This window comes from Phyllostomus discolor, chromosome 13, assembly GCF_004126475.2.
Source record: "Phyllostomus discolor isolate MPI-MPIP mPhyDis1 chromosome 13, mPhyDis1.pri.v3, whole genome shotgun sequence".
Classification (NCBI taxonomy): domain Eukaryota; kingdom Metazoa; phylum Chordata; class Mammalia; order Chiroptera; family Phyllostomidae; genus Phyllostomus; species Phyllostomus discolor.
Genome location: NC_040915.2, coordinates 279,304 through 304,839, shown reverse-complemented (window position 1 = coordinate 304,839; position 25,536 = coordinate 279,304). Strand labels below are relative to the sequence as shown.

The window sequence follows — 25,536 nt, the reverse complement described above, 5'->3', positions numbered from 1 at the left end:
GAGGCAACGCAAGAGTGATTTTGGTGAAGTCACAACTGAATTCCAGAGGTCTGAGACACCCTGTGCTGGTAGCAAACAGGCAGGAGGTTGGTTTTCGAGTATCTCATGATCCCTACAATCCAAAGGATGCTGGCTGTAACTGTTAAAGTAGGTCGGCCACCAGCTCTTACATCAGGAAAATTCCAGAACCTTGCAAAGACCTTCATTAGCATTCCTTTTAGAACTGCAATGGTGTGAGCTTGAGTATATTTTACATCTCACATCTCAAGGTCAGGAAGAAAACAATGTCACGTGCTTATAGGTGCAGGGCTAGGCAGGTGGAACATTATTTTTCCTCCTAAGATTTAAATGCACGAAACTGTTGTATTTGGTGGAAGTGGCATTTTAATGCCTGGGGTGGAATATGCTCTGTAATGCAGAGTCCAGGCAAACAGCCAAACACCTGAGGAGCACCTTTTTATACAGCCACCTGCACACGCATCAGTTAGCAACGGACCAAGCACATGGCTGTGGTCCCATGAAAGTGTGACAGAACTGAAAAATGCCCAACCCCTGGTGGCACTGTGGCCATTGTAATGTCCCATCGCAGTGCACAACTCCCATGTCTGATGCTGGCGTAAACAGGCCCACTGCGCTGCCGGCTGCAGGAAGTGCGCACATGCCACCACGCACAGGTAACAACACTTGACGGTGATGACACATGACTGTGTCTGCAGTTTTCACATTTCTGTACTACACCTTCTGCTGTTACTCTGAAGTGCACCTTTTTTACTCATGAATAAAAGCAGCCTTTGGCCCCGGCAGCAGCCTCCTACATCTCATGTTTACCGTACCTCCTGATGGCATCACTTTCTCCTGTGCTCCATGTAATCTCGGGCTGTGTCGTAAGTGTGGTGCAGCCTGAGTGTGCAGTGTCCACAAAGTCTCAGCAGTGTGTACCACTGTCCTGGGCCTTCACACCACCCACCTCACTCACCGACTCACTCAGAACTACTCCTCATCCTGCCAGCTCCAGTTGTGGTAAGTGCCCTCTGCAGGCGGACCCCTGTGAGGTCCTTCCCTGCACTTCCACTCTACCTCCTCTATTCGACACAGTAGGTGTAGTACTGGCTGCAGCCTCAGAGCAGTGGGCCGTGCCAGTTGGGCTGGTGTGGGCACCATCTGCAATGTCCACATAAGGACAACACAGCCTAGTGACACATTTCTCAGAATGTGTCCCTGTCACTAAGCATCACCTGACTCTGTTTTACAGCAAATTATATTCATGGGGATTTAAATTTAGAAGCTTTTCAAAGAAGCTAGTTCTTAAGATCTCCCCTTTCCTCTCTTCACTTAGCAGGTTCCCAAGAGTTCAACATTTCAAGAGCCCAAGTTCAACGTTTATTTTAACTTTAAAATATCTAAAAATAACTACATGTTGAAAAGAATCTAAGAAATGAGTACCAGTTACTTGAAAACTTGTTCTCATTTACAAGTAACCAGAAATAAAAGATTCCTGTGATAGGTTGAGTAGGACTTCCCCAAAAGTCCTGCCCACCCAGAACCTCAGAACGTGGCCTTATTTGGAACTGGGGTCTTTGCAGAAGTAACTAAGGATCTCAAGATGGGCCCCAGATGCAGTAACTGTTGTGTTTATAAGAGAAAAGAGAAAGAGATTTGGACCCAGAGAGACAGACAGGAGACAGACACAAAGCACAGAGGAGAAGGCCAAGTGAATATGGGGGCAGAGAGTAGAGATGAAGCCGCAGCTCAAGAACGCCCCAGGGCCACCTTCTAGAAGCTGGGAGAGGCAAGGAAGGGTTCTCCCCGAGAGCCTCCCCAGGGACTGCAGCCCTGCAGACACCTAGATCTGGGACTTCTAGCATCTAGAACTGTGCCAGAACACATTTCTGTGATTGTTAGCGACCCGTTTGTAGTAATTTGTTACAGTAGTCCTAAGAAACAGACGCAGGTCCTCAACAGTCAAAGCTTTTTCTTTTCTTTTTAAAAGATTTTATTTATTTATTTTTAGAGAGGGGAAGGGAAGAAGAGAGGGAGAGAAACATCAATGTGTGGTTGCCTCTCGCATGCCCCCTACTGGGGACCTGGCCCGAAACCCAGGCATGCGACCTGACTGGGAACTGAACTAGCGACCCTTTGGTTCACAGGCCAACACTCAATCCACTGAGCCACACCAGTCAGGGATCAAAGCTCTTAATTGTGCTGCCAGTGGTTATTTTTGTCCATGTTTCTCCCCGTGTGATGAGCTGGGACACTGAGGCCATGTGTTGCCACTGTGGGCTGTGATCCATTAGTGAGCTGGGAAAATGGAGTCTCACAAAATAAAATAGAACAGAAAGCACCAGCCCGTCATCACTGGTGTACATGGGTATTCTTTGGCCAAGCTGTGGGTGCCATCAGGTGAGGGAGCACTTGCAGGGTTACTGTGGAAAGGACTGGTTTTGCTGTGATCACAGTCACAACAAGATATGTCTCTGGGCCTGTCTAGAAGGTGAGCATTCCCACTAACGGAGAGCAACCCCAGTTACAAAACTCCAGGGACAAAGATGCCCAGGGTGCGGCCAGTTTTCCCAGGAGGAAGGCTTTGGTGTTTCACCTTCCCTGCCTCTGCTGGCTGTGACTGTAGACCAGCTGTCCCACCCATGCAGCCCCCCTGGGGCAGCACCAGTGGGGGGCCAAGACACCCCTCCAGCAAGCAGTCAGGGCCAGAAAATCATCAACAGTCCCTGAGGCAGGTCCACTGATTCAACAGGACACGGCCCACCTCCAACACACCCTGCATCACTTTTCCTTGAGCGGGCACGTTGTTATGGAGTTTTTAATGGCTAGATTCAGGGTATCATGCGCATGAGCCCTGGAAACATTAGTAAAAGAAGACAGAAGGCCACATACTAGAGAATTCATAGGCATTTGTTGAGAATTGGCAAATCTACACAGATAAGAAGTAGACATGTGGTTGCCAGAGGCTTGGGGACAGGGAGGTGAGAAGTGACTGCTAATGGGTATGGGACTTCCTTTTGGGGTGATGAGAATGTTCTGGAATCAGACAGTGGTAACAGTTGCACACACCTGTGAATACATTTTTTAAAACCGCTGAATTGTACACTTCACATAGGTGAGTGTTATGGTGTGTGGATTACAATGCCCCAGTTTAAAAACCAAGAGTGGCCAACCCTACCGACAGCAGAGCTCTCCCCAGCAAACAGGAAAGGTGCAGGGCCTTCCCCTTTAGAGCTTTTGGAACATTCTAGAAGAGTGACAAACCCAAAAGGAAAGTTTTAGCTTCCTGATAATAGCCAGGTGGGGCTAATCACAACCTTTTTAAAAGCAGTAATTTACAGGATGTGACTACAAGTGTTCCTCAAATTTCTGGAACAGGCCACTTATGGTTACATTTCATTTAAAAAAATTATTTTCACTTATATATTGATTTTGCACTTCATTACTAAAGTTATGTTTTTGAAATAGAAAAAAGGGCTAAGCTGCGTTCACTGCTGCAGCCCTTGCACCTGGTGCACAGCAGGCGCCAGCGATGATCTGCTGATGAACGAACGAATGAACGAACACACCCGCACACTGCGGAGCAAGCGCTCAGTGTGCAGTGACAACCTGCGGCTATGCCTCCAATGTTACAGATGGAAACCGAGGACTAGAGGGCGGAAGGAGCATCTCCGATGACCTGAGCGCTCTGCAACCACCTTTGTGTTCGTGTGGCTGTGGCTGTGTGTGTGTGTGTGTGTGTGTGTGTGTGTGTGTAAGCAGCCATGGCCCCTTCATCCACCTTCAAAGCAAGCAGCATAGCATCTTTTCTTTTCTCTTTTAAAAGATTTTATGTATTTAGCCCTGGCTGACATAGCTCAGTGGATTGAGCATGGGCTGCGAACCAAAGTGTTGCAGGTTCGATTCTCAGTCAGGGTACATGCCTGGGTTGCAGGCCATGACCCCCCAGCAACCGCACATTGATGTTTCTCTCTCCCTCCCTTCCCTCTCTAAAAATAAATACATAAAATCTTAACAAAATATTTTATGTATTTATTCTTTAGAGAGGGGGTAAGGGCTGGAAAAAGAGAAGGAGAGAAACATCTCGCACACTCCTAACCAGGGACCTGGCCCACAGCCCAGGCATGTGCCCTGACCAGCAATGGAACCAGCAATGGAACTGGTGACTTTTCGGTTCACAGGCCAGCGCTCAGTCCACTGAGCCACACCAGCCAGAGCGGTGTAACATCTTCTCACCTCTCTCTCTCTGATTCTGCCTGCATCCTCCCATCTCCTTCTCAGACCTGGGCCCTCCTGCCTCCCTCTCAAAAGGACCCTTGTGATGACACTGGGTCCACTTGGATAATCCAGGAAGAATATCCATACCTCCAGATCCTTCCTATAATCAGAACTTCAAAGTAAGGTCACACCTGCCCTGTAAGGTCACGTATTCAAAGTTCTCAGTGGCTAGGGTACAGGTGTCTCTGGGACACTGTTACTCTGCCAGCCGTACTGGTTATGATGTTCACTAGGTCAGTGTGGTGGGAGAGGCCAACTACAAATTATAGAACAGAGGACAGAACACCTGCTCTGCAACTACAAATTACAGAGCAGACGCCCTTCCGTCTGGGAAGCAAAGACTCTTCATGCAGAACACATGCTGTGGGGGGAGACGGGTGGGACACCTGCTGGGAACGAACCAAAACGCCCCAGAACTGAAGGGGCTGCAGACCGCCCCCGGCTCACAGGAGGCAGACTCCTGAGGCTTTGTCTGTGGTTACAAAACGCATTAGGCAGATCACTGTTCTACTGTCAGAAGGATTTGGTTTTCATTTCTGGTGGGTTCTGTGTTACTTAGCCCCCAGGTTCTCTGCCTCTCTCCTTCCTCCCTCTGCCCCCAACCTGTAGCAGGTAGTGACTGCTTTCTAAACCTTGTTCATAGCCTTTGTTCTGTCCCTACTCCATCGCAAAATGCTACCACCCTAGGGTCCTTGAAGGCCTATGAAGGGCTCCTCTTCACTGTTCTTGAACCCTGAAAAACCATGGGATGGGGTAAAGAGAGTGGAAAAGATCTGATCTGAGGGCAGGTAACAGTTTTCCCCGCCTCCAATGCAAGATAAACTTGAGAGGAGTCTGAACTGGACACCTACTCGCTGCACGGACCTACACTGTGTAAGGAAGAGCTCCACTAGCTGATGATGGCCTCAGGGCCTGTCATCCGCCCAGTCACCTACACACACTCCCACACATCTACCTCTGACACATCTGTCTGTGAACAGAGTGCAAGTCTGACCTCTTTCCACACTGTTCAGGCCCACATCGTCCCCCAACAGGCCTCCCTATATCCAGCCCTGCCCTTTCCAAGCCACCCTTCACCCGCCAATGGAAGCAGCCATGAAGTCCTGCACAGTAACCCCAGCCTATGAAATGTCCATGCCAGCCCTACCTGATCAACAGCATGCTTCCTGACCCTGAGCCTCTGCAAATGCTGTGCCCCCTGTGCCAACAGCTGCTAAGGCCTGGCCTAGCCACCGCCCTTCAGAAGAAAGAGGGCTTCCTGCCCATGCCAGGGCTATGTACCACGACGAAACCCTGACCCACATCTCTGTCTCAATCCCTGTTATAACGGACAGCACAGAGGACTTTGTGACCATCTGCCACATGGCAGAAACCCTAGTGTATACTCAGCTTCAGGAAAATAAGAATCTACCCACATCAATAACCCAGCTGCACACCACTGATGCTGGCACACTGTCCCCTTTCCTTCAGGGCTCTCTGATCTTTGTCCCTCAGTCTCTCAGTTCCTGGTCTCAGACCCCTTCTTATAGTTCTGTCCCACGCCCACAGCCACTTTAACAGAGCTCTAGTTCTTATGCCCCCTCTTATTTAACAGCTTTACTGAGATAAAATCCACACCCTACACAATTCACCCTTCACCCACTCCCTTCTTTATCCTTACCTGAGGACTTCTTTTTATTGCTTTTAGAGAGAGAGGAAGGGGAGAGGAGAGGAAAGGAGGCGGGGGGGAAGGGGGGTTGAGAGAGAGAGAGAGAGAGAGAGATTGAGATTGGTTGCCTCCCCTCCTGCAAGTGCCTTGACTGGGGATTGAACCTGCAATCTTTTGGTTTACAGGATGATGCTCCAACCAACTGAGCCACACAGGCCAGCTTATAATCCACCCTTTTAAAGTGCACAATTGATGGATAGTACATCCATCACAACCAGTTTTACAACATTTTTAACACCCCCAAAGAAACCCCACACCTTCCCTTTAGCTGTCACTCCCCACCTCCTCCCTCTAGCCCCAGCAACCACTAACCCACTTTTTGTCTCTATGGATTTTCCTGTTCTTGATATTTCACAGTATGTGGCCTTTTGTGTCTAGCGTCTTTCGCTTAGCATGATGTGTTCAAGGCTTGCCCATGCTGGAGCCTCTATCAGAACTTCATTTCTTTTTGTGGGAGAACAATTCCATTGTGTGGATAGACTGTATTTTATTTTTCCACTCATCAGCTATGGTCGTCTGGGCTGCTTCTATCTTTTGGCCATTGGGAACAGTGCCCCCATGAACATGTGTGTGCCAGCTTTTGTGTGGAGGACTTGTGTTCTCATTTCTCTTAGGCATGCACATAGGAGTGGAAACTGATGGATCTTATGGGAATCCCGTGTTGAACCTTTTGAAGAACTGCCTGATAGCTTTTCAAAGTGGCTGCACCATTCTACAGTCCCATCAACAGTGTTGAGGGTCTCAGTGTCTCTCCATCTTCCCAGCGCTCTTTAAATTCTTTCATTTAGGAGCCCCTAGGCAGACACCACAAAGGGTCACAAGGACTCGTCATCGATCACCGCATTCCAGCATCATGAATGCCACAGAGCTGACTCCCTTCCAGCTCGGGATGCCCGCCGCCACTGAGCATTCTGCTCGACATTGTGTCTGCCCAGTCACTGTTCACTTCACTTGGTAAGGTGGTGCCCTAACCCCTACTGTGGATCTACTTTTCTTTCTAAATTCATTTTTGCTTTGCGAATGAATCTTGGCCAAGAGTTACCCACACACAGCACACAGCTGTCCTGGTGTGCAGGATCCTGCCCGATTCCAGTGAAGTCACTCACGGGAGGTCCTTCCCTCCCTCTACCCCACGCTGCCATGGAGGGGCACCTGCCTGGACTACCTCTCTCTTTTGCCTTTCTCGCCTCCTGACACCCACTCCTAAGAACTACCAACTGGTAACATGTTCTGGAATTAGGTGGTGGTGACTGTTGCATAACTCTCTGAATGTACTGACAACCTTAATTCACACTTTAGAAGTACGAATTATATGGTATGTGAATTATATCTGAATAAAGCTGTTATATTGAAAAAAGGTGACTTTTAAAACATAATATACCTACAATGTATTAAATGTATACACTTAAACCTTTAGGATAGTTTTTCAAGAGATGCTGTGAATCCGTGTGGTTATTTGCTACTTTGAACATAACTAATTGCAACACTATCCTCAGAAACTATTAACTTATCTAAGAACAAAAGCAGAGAAGCAAGCAAGTTGAACTGTTTACACTCACAGACATTTTAACAACAAAAAAATGAGCAGAGCTCCATGGGTCCCTTCATTGAGATGTCGGGAGGACACTATTTTAATTGGTTTGTCCCTCCCCCACCAGCCACATTCCAGCTCCAAAAATGTCCTACAGGCAGCTCCGGAGCTGTGGCTGCAATTATTTTGCACCTGGAGAGGGTTTGTAAAACGTAGCAGCTCTTCACTACTTTCAGGGGGAAAGTAGCATAAAACAAATAGAAACAATAATTGCTTTAACTTACTGAGGCTCTTTGGGCTTTAAATAAATAATTTAATGAACATGTTTTAAAAGTCAGATGGAATTTGAAGAAACAGAAACAGGCCCCAAGCCGAGTGAGGAAGAATGAAGGAGACTTTGATTTAAGGATCAGAAATATGCTAAACATGTGGAGGGTAAACACCCAGGGAAGCACAACTGGTAAACACAGCCCTGGTCCCAGTGGCTGGTGACAAAGGAAATGGTAATTGCTATTATGTGACAAAAATGAAAATTATACCCCCAGCTTATGTCAGAAACAAAGTAGGTGCCACTGCAGCTTTCAAAATGGGGGCATTCTCAAGTCAACTTAAAAAAAAGAGAGGGAGAGAGAGAAGGGAACCGCAGAATCACCTTTCCATTTCTCTCACCAATGCCACTTAAAAGTGAAAAGCTGATGGAAAGTAAAACAAAGTATGTTTACAAGAACTAAATGTATTACGCCTTCTGGCTGTATGTTATGTTGCTTTAAAATAACTTTTTTTCTCAAGAGGACTTGACTCTTTAGATAAAGTGTAAACTCTGATTCAGTCCAAACAACAACCGAGATGCTCGAATTTTCCAGACTCTTTGTTACCTAGGATCTCAACTCAAAAATACAACCTAAAGATACTGAGCATGAGCATATGCACAAAATACGCGACACTTACTCCGCACTCACCATCTGCCAGGCACTTGGCTATGCACCTTACATACGTAATCTCATCAAATCCCCCACCAATCCTTACTCCCCGTCCAAAGATGGGGAGATTGAGGTTTAGCGAGGTTACATGGCTAATATGTGGTGGAAACTAGGACGAGAACCCAGCTGATTTGACACTGAAGCCTGAACTCTCCACACTTCTCCACACTTCTCCATATAGCTCCAGGATTAATTACTAACCCGAATACGCGCAAAACCATCCCCAAATCGCCTTGGCCTGGGACTGTTCGCACTGTCCTGTCCTTTCCCTAGCCAGCCAGAATAGGAGGGCCCTTTAACCTCCCGGCTGGAGCTCCACGCTCCCCCAGCGAGGCACAGGGGAAAAGTCGGGCTCTTCACTTCAGGGGTGAAACTTCAGGAAAACGTTTACCCTCTGGGCCAGTAATCTCTTCTATCGCTTTGATCGCAACAGAGCAACAGGTGGAAAAGAGCTACAACAAACCGTGCCAGGGAAGCTGCCCCGTACCGTCCAAATTCTTCCGCTAGACGCTGGAGCGAGGACCCAAAGTACCCCAGCGCTCCGGGGTTTGCTACCTTGCTCCGAGAAGTGAGTTCTCCTCCGAGGGCTTAAGTACCACGGCGCTGGTCATTGTACGGTTACCACCACGCCCCTGGTTCTTCCCCAGGTGCACCTGAACTTGGAGTCCGATGACCTTTACCTCCCGGGCGAGGGGAAGTGCACGGTCGAGGGCTGGGCCGCGGGGAATCGGGGGGACAGCAGGCATCGCCTGCATCCGTGCATCTGTGCGTTCGCCAGACACAGAACCGCCCGCCGGTTTAGGGGAGCCCACCGGGCCCAGCCTAACGCTCAGGCCGCCCTGGGGCCCGACGACGCCGTCGCACCGCCCGAGACCTCCCTCCCGAGCACCGCGCTCCTCGGATCCGCCCTCCGCCCTCACCTTGGCTCGGCCCTCGCTGGCTGCTCGCGGCTGCGGCTCCGCCAGTCTCGCCGCCGCCACCGCCACCGCCACCGCCACCGCCCACTTCGGCGGATCCTCGGCCGCAGCCGCGTGAAGCCGGAAGCGGGAGGCCGCGCGGGCTAGTCGCGCAGGCGCGGCCCCTCCCCGAGGGCGGGCCCTGGAGGCGGGGCCTGGTGGTCGAATTTTGCTTCAGGCTGCTCTTGGGGAAGCGGGGTGGGGGCGTCCGTTCTGCGCGTGCGCACATGGGGACTACTGGGCAGGGTACTTGCTAGGGGGTTGCGGGAGACCCTTGGTGGGCCGGTTAGCGAGGCGGGGGTCCCCGGCGGGCGGAGTGATCTGCGGGGCAGGAGTCCGGGTGGGAGGACAGTGGGGCTCCGGGGAGAATCAGGTGTCTGGACTGTCAGCGGGCTCCTGGGGACATTGGTGGTGTTGAAGGCAAGAAGTCAGAGAGGGGCGGGTTCAAGAAATGGAGAGAACAGATTTGTCACCTCCAAAGACGGGCGGTGTTGACTACAAGCATAACTGACTAAAAGTCTGGGACCTCTCAAGGGGTCCCAGACAACCCAACATAGGTACCCCCAAACACATGCCAGACACTCAGGCAGGTGCCATCATTCCCCAAACATGATTTCAGTCACCAGAAAACTGTTCAGACACCCACCTAGGTCTGTCAGATCCCCAAATCCAACATTCACAATCTCAAAAACATGAGAAATATCCCCAAAGCACCACACAACGGCACCTGGGAGCCACCAGACACCCCCAAGCGGGCTTTCGGACACCCAGAAACTGGTAAGAGACCCTACACAGGCCACTTTAGATCCTTCCCCACAATGGAAACCAGACACTCCCAGTGCGGATGTGATCAGATACCCTGACACTGTTGCTCAGAATCTGAAACACATGTCACACTCCCCCAAACAGGGATTCCTAGACATCTGTGAGCACTCCAGACGCCTCCCTCAGCTCGAGCACCTCTGTAGGCGCCACCAGACATCCCAGCCTGAGATGGCTGGGCTCATCCAGGTCCTCCACGGGTAACAGGAGAGGAGCCGAGTACCTCTCACCCAAGGTTCAAGATCTCCCCAGATCAAACTCACAAAACACACAATCTGATCAAGAGCCCTCACTCCATGGGGGTAGGGGTCTCCCATGTGACCTGCCTTCCATGTAAGTCTGGTCTTCATGGTCAAGAGAAGGGGCATGTGCAGGGAGCTAGAGACTCCAGAAATGAAGGAACGTAAGCTTCATTAGACACCCAGCCCAGACTGAGGTCAGAAGCCCCAACTTGGGTCCTTCGATGTCTCATTGGGTTGGTCAATGTTCACTCTCTGAATTGCTATGACTTTTGGACTTTATTCCAAAGGCATTGAGGAGCCATTGGAGATTTTAAGCAGGAAGAGTTGTATGACCCTTATTTCTGTAGCCGTCTTGATTATGGAAGCCTTCAGGTGACACAGGTCTCCTCTAAATGTAGAAGCTGACTTTCAAGGAGCCGGGCAAAGAGAGGAATTGCTCGCCTTTCTTTCACCTATCCATCCACTCTGCATCTACTGAGCCCTTATCATGGGCAGAGAGCATGCGTTTCTAAAGCAGCGTTTTTCAATCTTGGCATTATCGGCAATGGGGCTGGAGATTTCTCTGCTGTGGAGAGCTATCTCATGTATTGGGGGATGTTAAACAGCATCCTTGGCCTCTCACTACTCATTAGATGTAAGTAGCACACCCACTTGTGACAATCAAAAATGTCTCCAAATGTCCCCTGGGGGGCAGAATGACTTTTGTGGACAGCAAGTGGCCTAAGAGACACTCATACACTTACACAGTCACTTAATACAGGCTTCTCAGGGGAAGTGGACCTGTACTATGTTTTAAAGGGTGAGTAAGAGTTAAGTGACCCAGGGAGTTCCAGGAACAGTGCTGAATGAACAAGATGCTGAGCATGGGCAGCCACAAGTCTTCAAGGTCACTAGGCTTTGGAGCCTGGGTGGCTGAAAAGTGGGAGAGAGGGTGGAGGGGTATGCAGGGTCAGACCATGAAGGGCCACAAAGGTCAAAGCCAGGAACAGGACTGTCTGAAATGGTATTCCTCTGGAAGGGCTGGTGTCTGGGAAAGCATGTCAGCTTTACCCTGGAGCCCCACCTTCTGTGTTTACCTAGAGGGTGATTCATTCTCTATTCTGTTTAATTTATTGTGGGGCTGTGTCTCTTAGGGGACAGTGATCTGTGGCTTTGAATACCTCTGATGGTAGACAGGCCTGTGGCCAGTTATACCCAGGAGGTGCCTGCTCTCAACCTGTTGGCAGTGAGACACAGCTGTTGTGATCTCCTGTGCCTCCTTAGACAGCTGTGGGGGCTGTGATCAAAGCCCGGGGCTAGGGCCTGTGGTTTAGATGCTAGTTTCATCCTAACAACAACAAAGAGTAATGACGGTCATTGACACTGTTATTGCCCTTCCATTTCTTTTATACTAACACAAATCTTCCTTGAACTCAAAGGGTTGTCCTGAAAATCCAATGATGTCTCCAAGAGCTGGAGCTTTATTCCTTCCATCCCGAGAGCAGACCTGACTGAGTAACTCACTTCTAAACAACAGAGTAGGAAGAGGGAAACTTAGTAACCTGGCAGAGTTTACCTTAACCAGGGATGAAGGTTAACCCCTGACCCTTGCCCCAGGGACAGCATGTTAACAGCACTTTCCCCCTGATATAATGAGGCAAAAAGGTTTCTCAAACCCGTAATGCCTGTGTCTAATTAGGAGGAAACATCAGACAAACCTAGATTGGGGGGTGCTGTACAAGACACATGGCTAATACTTCACGAGACTGTCAAGGTCATGAACAACAAGGAAAAACTGAGACACTGTCACAGACCAGAAAGATGGGAGATGCAGGATGATTAAAGATAGCATAGTGTCCTGAGTTGGATCCTGAAATAGAAAGAGAACACTGATGAAAATAACAACAAACAACAACAAAACCAGCCCAGTGAAATCTGAAGTGTAGAGTTGGTAAGTAGCGTACCAATGCTGGTTTGTGAAATTTGATAACCACTGTCCAGGATTATTTAAGGAGAAGCTAAGTGAAAGCTACAAGGGGGCCCTCTGTTCTTTTTGCACCTGTCTGTGAATCTAAAATTGAAAGTTTGGAGGAGAGAAGAGCCTCCCCCCAATGGAGGGGTAGGAGGAGTTGGTTTTGTTAAGCATCCTTAAATAGTTGTATGATCTAAGTTAAAGTATATTACCAAAATGCAGCAAAATATTCCATCTGCAAGTTACAAATTGGGTCATTTTGAAGTTTGACCTTTTGGTTTGCTACAATGTTAAAATCTCTGCATAGGAGTTAGTTTCTCTAGAGTATATAATCAGTGTTGAATTTTCCTGTAACAAAACACAACATGAAGTTATGGCTCCCGCTGTGCACTCCTGCTGTATGTTACATCGCGACTAGACTCAGTGGTTGTGGAAGAGTCAAATCTGGTCCTTAATGTCTGATGTATTGCCAGTAAATCTAGCGGTAAGAGATTATAGGAAGCCAGTTATAGGATTTGAAAATAAATTCTAGTCTCTCCTTAGCTATTTTAAGCTTTTATAGAAGGCAAGGAAGGACTCGTTGCAAAACATTTTTGCAAGTCTGAATGCTTCTATTTGATCCAGGCACATTTTCGCCTGATTGAGAATGGCTGGCAGCTTATTTTAAAGCACAGGAAAAACAACGAGCATGAGTTCACTGTCTTTAGAATGGTCTGAAGAAATATAGTGTAAAGGTGTTTTCAATTTCCTGTTACTTTACATAGTATTATGCAGAACTATTAATATAATGGTGGGAAAACCTTAAAAATTGCCTCCAAACATTGACAATGAGCACATCAAATAACAAAATGTTTTCACTACATTGAACTTTGGCTCTTCCTGCAGCTGTAATTTAATTGTGTTATTTTTTCCTCCATGTCTTTTTTTTTTTTAAATTGAGGCATTTATTTTCTTTTAAAATATTCAATTTTGGTCTTGGTGCAACTAAAAATTAAAATTATTGTTACTTTAAAAAATCCAATGGAGTGATATGGTAATGGATTGGAGATCAGGGCAGAGGCTCTGAGCTCCTGTCCCGCCTGCCTGTGTAACCTCAGGTGAGAATTTAATGCCTTTGGGTCTCCATTTCACCAGCTACAGAACAGGAAGTCCCGGGGCCTGTCTTGCAGAGTCGTTGTGAGGGTTCAGGAGGCATTGGTGGAAAGCACAGGGTGTTTGGGGTGTTGTAAGTGCTCGGTGGTGGAAGTCACCCATTAATCTTATTATTTGTGCAAAGTTTTCCGTGACTGTAAATTGATGTTCAGGGAATTAGTTCCTGTTGGAACCCCTCTGCTCTCAAGATAATTTTTGTAAGGGGTTTATTGATCAATCGTTTCTGGTAGTTAAGGTCAATCATTTCCTGGGTCTTTCTCAATGCACAGTAAGTTAATTTATGGATCAGCAAGCATTTTCTGTCAAGAGCCCCACAGTAAATATTCTCAGCGTTGTGATCAATCATGCTGCAAAACACTCCACCCTGCCACTGCTGCGTGAAAGCAGCCACTCCTGTACTGTCTGTGGCTCTTTCTAGATCTTTGGCCCCACCCTTCTTTCTGCCAACTTCTCGAATGCCACTCATGCCACTCATGCCACTCGAATCAAATGTCTCAGGTAGGGCCCTGGAAGCTTGATCCTGGCCCTGCAGGAAGGCCCCCTGAGTCCAGCTGAACTCAACCCCCAGAGGAGAACAGGCCAGCAGAATCAGGAAATCACCTGCTGCTTAAAGGACTTCAAGACACTGAAGTTGTCAGCGCACTTTGCACTTTGCAAAGCCCATGCCAACTTCAGCTATGGGCGCGGTGTGTGTCCCAAGGTGGGTTGGAGCTCCTTCGACAGACAGGAAGTTCGAAGGGCACACCCCTGACCACAGCAGCGACCAGCAGGACACCCACAGCCCTGCCGGGCAAAACAGCAGCAGCACTCCCGAAAGAGGAAGGAACGAGGAAGAAGGAACTAATGCCCCGTGTGAAGCCAGAAAAGGCGAGAAATGTAAAACCTGTGGCTCAGATCACCTGCACGGTCTCCCCTAGGTCCTGCTCTCCCCCTCTGCAGTCCACTGACTGTTACTGGGGCAGCCTTGTCCTCCAGGGAACGTTTGGCCATGTCTGGGACCATCTGCAGTTGTCCCGGCTCATGAGGGGTGCTGTTGGCATCCAATGGGTGGAGGCCAGGTGTACCACTCAATATCCTACAATGCATCAGACTGCCTCCAGCAGTAGTGCCAAGGTCGAGCACCCTCCATGAGCCTGGACCCTGCCTGCCACAGCCCACAGCCTGAATCCTGGCTACAACCATTGCACATGGCTTCACTAACATGCACTCACCACTACCTTCTCTCCGTCCCTACAAACTGGGGCCCTGCTTCAAAAAGGCAGAGTTCTAACTCCCAGAAAAGACCACAGTCATCACCCTCTAGGGCCCCTTGAACCCAGCACTCCTTCCCGAGCAGAGATCCTCATTGTTACTCCCAGGAGAGCCCTGGGAGCAGGAAGCTGCCTGTTATGGGGTGAACTGTGCACCTGCCAACTCACAGGCTGCAGTCCTAATCCCCCCAGTATCTCAGAAGGTGGCCTTATTTGGAAACGGGATCATTGCTGATGTACTTAGTTCAGATGAGGGCACACTGGAGTAGGGCGGGCCCTTTGTACAGTGTGACTGATGTCTGCAAACGGGAGATCGGGGCACAGACATGGGCACAGGGAGCACACCATGTGAAGTCAGCCGTTCTCAGCCACAGGCCGGCAGGGAGGCCTGGGGTGGGACCTCCCCCGTGCTTTCAGACGGAGCTTTGATCTCAGACTTCTTGAGGATGGTAAGAGTACGTGCCACCCTGACTGTGGTGCTTTGTTACGCAGCCTTAGCTAATTGTTACACCGCCTGAGTTCAGATTTTGCAAAAGGGTTTTTGCCATGACAAAACTGAATCTTAAAGGGAATTTAGGGGTCCTTAGGTAACCAACTAGTCCCTGTCCTTAGGGATCCATCCCTGGTGCTCTCCAGAGAGCCAAGGTCAGCCCGCCCTTGGCAAGGGTGGAATAGGACAAGAATGCAAAGGGTGAAGGAGGCCATGGGAGTAGTTTAGAAAAAGTAAAGGAGAGAAAGTGGCTGCCCTCCAAGGGGACAGGCTGGGCCACCTGACTTACCAGAGCCGAGGAAGGGTTTGCTGCATGGGGGGCAGTTGGCGTGGCCAAAGAAGGCTCCTCGGGACAGCTGGTGGCCATCGACACATTCTTTCCTCTCTCGAGCGTCCTGGCCCTTTTCCTTTAGATGTGCCAGGCTCTTCCCCTGTAGGGACAGAACGGGGACTTAGAATGCCCTGTGCATCCAGACCTACCTTGAATCACCGGGCTCTGGGGCCAGGGGTGCCCTGCCATGCTGACCTTGTCCTTGTGCCTGGTGACTCGATTGCAGAGGGAGCTGAGACTGCGCTTCACCCTGGTGGTGCCCCTGTCACTCCTCTCGATCTTGCTGGCTCCATCCTCACTCCTGAGGGTGGGAAGGTGGATGAGGAGGGGCGGCAGGCCCAGAGGGCCATTCTGAGCCACTCCCACATGTCGCTCCTGGGATCCACCTGCCACCCCCGTGGCCTCCTCCTCCTGTGTCATCCCTCCTGTGGTCCCCAACTGTCTCCCTTCTCTCACTCGCTCATCTATTCAACAGACATCGGAGGCTGTTTGCAAAGTTCCAGGGACCACATGGACTAATTTGAAGGGGGCTAAGCGACATGGTCTCCAGCCTGAGGTCCCTTGATGGGCTCTGAGCTGGAAGTCTCAGCTCTGTCATCTCTGCGTTCTCCCCCTGACTCACCCCTCTCCCACCTCCATATCTTATCAGCCTACAAATCCTGCTCATGCTCCCTGCAGGATCTCTCTCAGATCGGCACCCCTTTCCTCCCACAAGACTCCAGTCCCAGATCCCTGTCATGCCTCTCCTGGGTTGCAGGCACACCCTCATTTAATAAATACTCAGTGGGTCAGTGACGAGCAAACCCAGCCTGGCAGAACCCGTTCCCTGGAGGGAGGTTCCGCGCCTCCCATCTGCACACCGCCTGCCCCACCACTATCTGTGCTCACCGTCCTCAGTCCTAGAGAGCTGTGTCCCTTGCTTTGTAGGGGTCATCTGGCCTCTGCTGAAGTCCCTTGCCGTCCCTCCTCCCAGCCCCACCCTGACACCTGTGCCCAGCCTTTGCAGTTCCTCTAGAAGGCACTGTTTTCTCTCCCCTATCCTCCAGTCTGAGTACTGGCAAACCCCTCTTTCATCAGAACCCAGCTCAAGCTGTCACCTCCTCCAGGAAGTCTTCCTTCCCCCCTCCCCGCCACTCCTGTGTATGAGGAGCCCCACCCTCACCCCCACTGTTGCCCTTGGTGGGTCCAGTGACAGGAAGGGGACCCCAGCTCAGGGCCAGGCACAGAGGGCCTCAAGGGCAAAGGCAGCGCTGGCCCCCACCTGCCCACCCGTGGCTTCCATCTGCAGCCACTCTGCTGACTTACTCCGATAGGAACTCAAACCAGGTGAGGTTTGAATGGTCTCCTCTGGGGCTGACGGACAAGCGAGCCCTCTGCCAGGCCCTGTGGGACCAGAGGGGACAGAGACCTGGTCAGCAGCCCCCTCCCCCAGCTGCCCCTCTCCTGCCCTTCACCATCAGGGTGCCTGTGGAGAGGTGCTTGCCCAGTGCCACAGTCCCAGAGCCCACCCTTTCTCCACACGTGGGTTTGTATGCGTGGCCATTGGGGCGTGTGTGCCCCCGAAGGCAGTGGCACGCCTGGGCAGAGCAGAACTGGAGTGCTGGGGAGACCTCCCAGCAGCTGGTGGTGTCTGGGGAAGACTCGCACTTTATCGCATGTGCAGAGTCCCTGAGGGCTCCTGCAGTTCTCTCCTTTCTCGCTGTTGGCCCTGGTCTTTCCTCACTCGTCTCTCCTCCAACCTTTCCTGTCCGCATTTCCCCCATCTTCTCTACAACTTGTTTCTCACACCTGTCCCCCATGCCTGTTTACTCTCACAGCTGTCCTCTCGTGCCCCTCCCTCCACACCTGTCCCCCACACTTGTTCCTCCAAACTTGTGTTCTCACTCTTCCCCACAACTTATCTCCTACATCTGTCCCCTTCCACCTGTCCCCCATGCCTGTCCACTCCCTTACCTGTCCCCACCCATGTCCTCCCACCCCTGTTCGCTCACTCCTGTCCCCCTCCCACTTACCCATGGTACTGACGAAGTTCTTGCAGCACCTGCTGGACCATCAGCCTGGGGAAGAAATAAAACAGTGCACAGTTTCTCTGGGTTACAGACATGCTCTCGGCGATGAGCTGGGATAGCCTCATCTGCCATGGGTCCCCATGCAGACCCTGACCAGGACCCCCAGCCCTTCTCCTGATGCTGTGTCAGGACCTTTCTGAGGGGCCTGGGTCCCTCCCCAGGGAGAAGGGTGGTGTGGGAGAGAAGACTGAGGCAATGAGGAGATGGAGGGGGACCGTGGGTGTGACCTGCACACCTCCTCCCACTGCCTTGACGCCTTGGCTGTGCATGGGGGGCCCTATGCCGCATGGGGCAGGCACTCACACGTGATCTGGCTCCACGTGGTCCTCTTCCAGACACTCCAGTGCCGGCGGCTCCAGGCCTGGAAGGAGCCCCCACACCAGGAGGCACAGGGGTGAGGAGCTCTGGGCGGGACCAGTCCTGCAGTGGGCCCCTCCACCATGTGCCACTGCAGAACCAGATACAGTCCAGAGGGGATTTGCCATTCTCAGGAGGAGGGGTGTGAAGAGGGAAGAGAGCCAGGGTTGGAGGTGTCCCCAGCTTCTCACAAGAGCTTACAATGTGTTAAGTGCTTTGTACATGTGTGCTGAGGGAACCCCAAGTGGCCCTAAGGAGATGCAGCTATTGTTGCTATTTACAGAGGGAACTACAGAGGCTGCGACTGGTTAGAAAGTGGTGGGTTCAGGCTTCACCTGCAGGCCTGTCGGACACCAGAGAGACACAGCCCTTGGGACAGAGACTCAGGGACAGGGAGACAAAGAAAGAGCCAGAGTCTGAGAGAGAGCAGGGTGGAAGGAGAGCAAGGTCACTGCATCGCTGCAGTCCACCTTGGCTCCAGACCCCTGAGGAGGGGGAGGGAGGAAGAGGGCAAGGTGCTAGAAGCCTCTCCCTCTCTCTGGACCCTCCTTCCCCCGGACCTCCAGGGGACCCTAAACCCCCTCCATCTTCTCTGGGGTCCAGCTGGGACCCCATCCAGGGCACCCTCCAGCCAAACCCCACCACCCTACTTGTTTAAATGTGAGAAAGCTCCAGGCCTGGCTACCTTGAACAGCTGCAGTGGGCACCTCCAGAGCCTGAGAGGTTTCCAGGGAACTGATCTCATCAAAGGACACAGGAGCCGACTGTGACCTTGCTCTTTTCTCCAGGCTGCCACATGCCTGCAGAGAATAAGCATCTGGCTAAGGTGGGTAGTCCGAAGGCCGCCCAAAGGCTCCTGTGTCAAGGCCCTTTGCCCCAGCCCCTAGCCACATGCAGGGCCCCCCAGCCACAGGGCAGGTGGATCTCCTGAACAGCCAGATGCTGGAGCCACCCCCTCACCAGGTGTGGGCTGCAATCCCCTTCGACTCCAGCTGTGGGCTGGGGCCCTGAAACTGTGACTACAGACTCCAGCATGCCCACAGGACATAGTCATGAGCAGAGATGGCCAGGAATTTCCCAGCTGTGAGCTAGAGTCACAGGCATCAAATGAGGCGTCTTGGTTGCAGACTCTGGCCACAGATAAGGCTTCCTCCCAGCTGCAGAGATGCTGTGACACCCGCTTGATCCACAGACAATGGGTTGCACTTTTGGTCAAGGCTCCCCTGCTAGGAAGCCCTCCTCAGTGAAGACCCCTCAGGCATCGGCAGGAATCTCAGGATGGACAGCCCAGCCAAAAGAGGAAGTCCCTCCAGGCAGGGTGCTCCTTCCCACTCGCAGCACCGGCTCCTGGGCCCAGAGGTGTGTTGTCAGTGGGGTGGCTGCAGGCTGTACCCACCTTGCCTGGGTGCTCTGCAGGGGTCTTGCCCCCCGACAGACCCTCTTTAGTCCAGTCCTGCAGGCCCTCTCCAGGAAGGTTCAGAGTAAGGCTAGCCAGCGTTCGCTCAAGACAGGGCCCCTCCTTTACAGCTGAGGAGTCAAGGCTGAGCCTGGTGGAAGGGGGGAGAGAGTCAGGGCTTCCGTAGGTCTTTTCTGGCTGTTCCAGCTCCAGCATCTGGGGGGCTGGAGGGTCCCGCAGATGATGCTTCTGGGGCTCAGAGAGGGGCCAGACCTCCCTATATCACAAGAGTAGTGGGGGAGCAGGCTGGTAGATTTGCTGAAGCTACGTTTGTGTCACAGACCCCCCATTTTTACATGGACTGGCTTTCTGTTTGGGGTGACTTGAGGGGGTTGAGGAGGTGGGGGTGGTGGTGGCTAAAGTACCCTCCACTATTTGGAGTGGCCACTGTGGTGTGTGTGGGGTCGAGCGCCCATCTCTGTTTTGATCCCAAGTACATCTGTGGCCTTGTGGAACTGGTGTGCAAGCCATATATTTAGGCTTATAGGTATGGGTTAGAGCAGGCTGAGTGCGCAGTGTGCACACCTAGTGTGCGGGCCAGTGTGTATGTACAGTGCCATTTCGGGCTTGCGTGCACTCATTTGACGTGTGTGTTTGCCTGTGCATGCGGATTTGTGTGCCCACATAGGCTATGTGGGCATGCATATGTGTCTTGGGAGAGGGCTACCTCTGCCCATGCAGAACCTGTGGCCTTGGGAGGGCATCTTGGACAGCATCATGGTGGGGGGTGGTGAGGGTGGGGGACCAACCTCTTGCAGCTCTCTGAGCAGCTCCTGGACCTCTCCCAGCTCCGCCTCCAAGGCAAGGCCTGGGACCCCACAGAACTGGAGAAGGGCGAATCTCTTCCTCCTGCTTTGCTAGGGGGGCCACTGTCCTTGGCCCCCTCAGGCTGGCTGTGGACAGGCACCCCAAGGCCCAGGTCCTGGAGATATTCACTGCCCTGAAGGGCCCCCAAGTCCAGGCAGAGGTCTTCCATACTTTTGCTGAGCTGCTGGGGAACACCCTCCTCCTCCTGTAGGTGGTGGGGAGAAGAGGACGTTGGCTGAGGCAGCAGAGGCCCCCAAGCCCCTGACTCTGCCGGTTCCCCTCCTGTCCAACTTGGGCTCAGTGCACCCTTCTCACGGTGGGCGGGGTGGAATGGGGGGGGCAGTCCGGCAGCCCCCTGCCTCACCTGGGCTTTCAAGCCTTATCCCCTCAAAGGGTCCAGGAATCTGGGCTTGCAGACCTGACTGCACCTCCCTCTGAGTTTCCATTCCTATTGTCTTAAGGAACCCTATCCTGCCTGCTCACCCTGTTTGTTTTAAGGCTCTTGGAAGATCGTGCCTGCAAACATAACTTGTCAAAGTCCACAAAGAGGTTCGTTATCCTTGCCACGAATGATGGGATGTCAGGCAGTAGCAAGGTTCCTAGTCCTGTCTCAAGGTCACTTGCCTCAGGAACAGAACTGACGGGGGTACTCAAAACTCAGGTATCAAGATAATATTTTAATGCAATTTTAAAACACTCCCAAAGTAATGCAAGGAGAATGATGATGAATGAATCATCAACAAGTTAAGAAATGCCAGTACTGGATCTTGCACTCTCCTCGATCACCTACCCCAATCCTGGCCATGCTTCCTCCTACAGAGAGGATTCTGGAACATCTGAGCTGTCAGTCCTTCCAAAGCCTTCTCCTCCCAACAGGGAGAAGCCATAGATCCTCAGCACTATGAGAAAAGGCTCCAGGGTCAGCCTGCCTCTGCTGCTGCTGCCGCCGCCACGGCCGCCCCCTGCGCAGCCTCACATCCCTCCCACCAGACAGGGCTATACTTGGAAGACAGAAGATGTGTATCCCACAGAGGCTCCACCAGGGGGCGCTGTTATCCCACTTCCCACATGGGGACAGTGAGGTGCTGGGAGGAAAGAGGACTTGCCCACAGCCACACAGTCCACAAACGGCAGAGCTGGGCTCAAACTCAGGCCTCTCTGGGTCCTAGCTCTAATGCTCTTTTGTCACTCACTGGTCTCCACCTTTCCTCAGCTTCCTTTGCCCTTCTCTTCCTCCTTTCCAGTCGTGCTGTTTGTCATTCAATTTTTCCAGCGGGGCACCTGCTTCTTCCTCTCCTGGAAGACCCTTTCCTCCCAGCCCACTGAGAGGCAACCTGATGAACTCCTATTCATCCTCCAAAACCCAACTTGGGCATGTCCTCCAGCCCATTACCCTTGAGGTTAGTAAGGTGTCCCTCTGTCCCTTTCCAGGCCTTTGTTAGGACTGTCCCCAGGTAAGGTTTGGTAGGTATGTGGGTGGGTGGGTCTCTCCCGCCCAAGGCACTATGTGACCTCAGGAAGCCTTTGATGGACTATCCCAACTGGTGGCCTATAGGGGTCCCCCTGCATGAATCCCAGGCCTAGGACAGGATTACTAGATATAACACAGGACAGCTGTTTAAGTCTGAACTTTAGATAAACAACGAATCATTTTTTAGTGTGAGTATATCCCAAGCATTGCAGTGTCTGACATTCAGATCTAACTGAGAGCCCTGTAACTTTATTCGTGTACCCCTGCAACCCCACCCCTGGATCTTTTGGCATGGCCAGGCTTTACCAGGTGAGGGAGAACAGCAGGATTCCTGCTCCCACCTGGGTAGGGAATTTTCGGAGAAGTGTCCAATTTGAAGTGGAAAAATACCAGCTAGCCAAAAGCCGGGCTCCTGGCTGGCTGAGGACCTTGGCCAGCAGGAGGCTGAAGCGGGGTTCGTGCTGGCTGCGGCCGAGGAGGGAGGACTCACGTGGGGTCTGGCCGTGTTTTTTTTCTTGACCCCGCCCACTTGGGGCTCTCTGTAGTGCTGCTCTCTCCCTTTTAGTTTTTTATTGTGGCAAATGTACATGACAAAATATTTTTTTGCCATTTATAAGTTTATAGTTCAGTGGAATTAGTACATTCACATTGTGCCCCCACCCCCACCCCCATCTCCAGAACTTCTCCCCTTCCCAAACAGAAGCTCTGCCCCATCAGACAGTCACTCCTGCCACGCCACGCCACACCCCAGGCCCTGGGAGCCTTCCGTCTGTCACCTGTCTCTCTGGATCTGACTTTTCTAGGGAACTCCTGTAAGTGGAGCCACACGATATTTGTCCTTTTGTGTCTGATTTATTTCACTTAACATGTTTTCAAGGCTTATCCGTATTCTAGTATGCATCCGACTTCCATTCCTTCTTAAGGCGGACTACCATTCCATCGTGTGGATGGACCACGCTGTGTGGGCGGAATCACAGCATGTGGTGTTTACCCATCCCGTGCTGATGGACACTGGGGTGTTTTTTACCTTCTGGCTTTTGTGGATAATGCTGCTGTGAATGTGGTGTTCCAAAATCTCACTGAGTTCCTGCTCTCAGTACTTGGGGGTGGACACTCGGAGGTGGAATTGCTGGGTCACACAGTTACTGTGAGTTTGCAGCCATGCTGTTGTCACAGCCTCCCTTCCTCTGGAACCTCTCCTTTGTGCCTGTCAGCCCATTTCCACCCCCCTCCTTGGCTGTGCCTTCTCTGCCTCCACTTCTGCGCTCTGTCTTGTACACACCAGGGTCCTTTCTTCAGTCTCTGGCAAAACACCCATGCCTCAGGCCCGCCTCACACCCCGGCTGGCCAAGCTCAGCCTGGCCCTACCCCCCAGTGCTCCCATCCCTGGTGCCTGCACAACCTCTAGCGCTCTCCTGTCTCCTCTGTCACTGCCTGGAAGGCTCCCTTCAGTCTCTGCTTTTCATCCTTCTGTACATATAAACAGGTTTGGACAGCCTCTTGGCCTGGGCGGGGACTCCCTCCCTCTTCCGCATCTGGTGTCCCTCACAGGAGGCAGAAGTGGGAACCTGGCCAGAGCTGGGGGCAGCAGGGTTTGGGGGCACAGGCTGCCAGCTCCCAGCAGCAGGTCACTGATAGAAGAAGAGGCAGGGGACTCAGACCTTTCCTCCATCACTTCCTGGGTGAGACAAATTGGGAGCTGGCCCAACCGGAGCCTCTCAGGCACTGGACTGCACCCCGTAACTGGCCCTGATGCCCCAGGGAGGATGCAGTCAAACCAGGCTCCTGCTCCCTGGACCCTGGGGAGCCTTGGGGGACAGGCTTCCCACTCAAGCCCAGAGGTCGGATGTCCCAGGAATCCCCCCTTTGCAGATGGGCTCACTGCGTGCAGGTTTAAATAGTACCCGGACAAAACTTTCTCTAACAATGTAAACCATTGTTTGTCTGGTTTTCCGTTAGGGAAAAGCAGTCTACCAAAGCTTCTTCGAGCATATTGGTTTCCCTTGCTCCATCTCAGCATGTCCAAAAGGGAACTGTTTTCCAATGAAACAGCAAATAAATACCAGGACAGATGGTTCTTGGTTGGCAACCTGGTGGAAAGCCCTTAGTCAACGTTTGCAGTCCTGGTATGGCTTTATCAATTCAGTGTCACCACGGGCAGGTTCCCATGAACCTCAGTTTGCTCATTTCTTAAACAGGGGTAATGCTGTCTTCTTGTTAGATGGCTCTGCAGGCAGCAGGGGGCAAAGTCTGCACACTGCAAGTGCTTCATCGATGGAGGTAGATTAGGGTGGCTGCAGTTTTTACATTCCAAGATTTTTCTTTTTTAAATTTCAGGAGCCAGGGCCCTGTCTCTGGGCAAGTTGATGACTAGGTCAGACGGACCACACAGGCAGCCCCGTGCTGCCTGGAGCTGACCAAGGAAGACCAGAGACTCAGTCCAGCACGTATAATCAACTGTGATGGCGGGTGCTGGGAAGCAGGCTGGGGAAAATTGAAGGGGGCCGGGGGACCCTGTCTGGAAGAACAGGAATTCTGGATTGGAATTTTACTTAGAAAAAGGCTCTTTTAAGTGAGAGCATTGTCCTGAAGCACCAAGGTTGCGGGGCTGACCCCACCCCGTCAGGGAGTGTTTGAGAACCTGCCGTGAATGCATGGACAGGCGGAACAACAAATCGATGTTCCTCTCTTTCTGTCTTTCTCTAAAAACCAAAGAGTACAACAAAAGTACAAAACCCAAAACAATCATTGGTGTGAAGACTTACTAAGTACAACTTAACTAGGAAAACTTGAACAGTCCTTAGACAGCTTCTGTAGCCAAAACCAAAGCAAACCCCCTGCCCTAGTTCCAACTACATAAGATAGTCTTCACATGATATGCAAATTATTTCTTTAACTGGCTGTATTGTTCAAACTTCATATATTTTAAAATGATCTACATCTTACCAGTTCATAGAATTTACAGAGTCCTACTACATGTTAAAGATCAATCAATCAATCAAGGTCGGCTTCCTAGAGGAAGTGACTGGGAGTGATGCCCTGGGCAATGAGTAATGAGTAGGAGTTGACCAGGCAGAGGCTGTAGGTGAGGGCATTTCGGGCAACAAAAGAACAGGATATTCAGAAGCCCACAGGCTTGAGAGCTCACAGTATCTTCCAACAACTGGCAGGAGAAGAGCTGGAGGTAGGGAGCAGTAGTGGTAGGGAGGCCATGGAGCTGTGATTTGCCTTTGGAAAGATTATGCAAGATGGGTTTGGCCAGGGTGAGACAGAGACCAGGTGGTGCAGTGGGGACACTGTGCCGATCACCCAGGAGAGTGGTTAGGGTGGCCTTCACTAGCACTGTGGAGAAGGAGGAGAAATGTGGACAGACCTGGGGGCTGTGCAGCTACAGCATTCACCTGTTCACAGGGCTCGGAGACAGATGGGAAGGAGGGGACAAGGACAATGACTTCCCTTGGCTCCATTTCTGGTGATCAAGTGGACAATGGCTGGGACAATGGCTGGGAGGATGGCTGGGATGCGGGTGGAGGGGTTCACTTGGAGGAGTTGAGGGTAGAGCCTCACTGCACACTCTGAGCACTCACTGCTCCCCGGCACACGGTTTCTCCATCCTCGTCTCATTGGCCTGACCGCCTGCAGCCCATGATCCTACTCAAGAGGTCCAGAACCCTGGGAGGATGCA

The 25,536-nt window shown here is 51.6% G+C and overlaps 1 protein-coding gene across 2 annotated transcripts in view; it reads right to left on the bottom strand.

Annotated features, from left to right (window-relative positions):
• The window catches only part of ARHGEF18 (Rho/Rac guanine nucleotide exchange factor 18), an 83,182-nt gene that overhangs the window by 46,548 nt on the left and 11,098 nt on the right, over positions 1-25,536 (bottom strand). Inside the window, exons 3-10 of one of the 2 annotated variants that reach the window (XM_028528745.2) lie at positions 20,323-20,585; positions 19,514-19,664; positions 18,803-18,917; positions 18,064-18,121; positions 17,704-17,748; positions 16,997-17,074; positions 15,887-15,992; positions 15,650-15,791 (exon numbers count right to left, since the gene is read on the bottom strand). In XM_028528745.2, the coding sequence (XP_028384546.1) occupies positions 15,650-15,791; positions 15,887-15,992; positions 16,997-17,074; positions 17,704-17,748; positions 18,064-18,121; positions 18,803-18,917; positions 19,514-19,664; positions 20,323-20,585 (958 nt within the window). Of the gene's footprint in view, positions 1-9,417; positions 9,559-15,649; positions 15,792-15,886; positions 15,993-16,996; positions 17,075-17,703; positions 17,749-18,063; positions 18,122-18,802; positions 18,918-19,513; positions 19,665-20,322; positions 20,586-25,536 lie in introns of those variants that run through there. The other variant, XM_028528747.2, reaches the window with a different exon arrangement.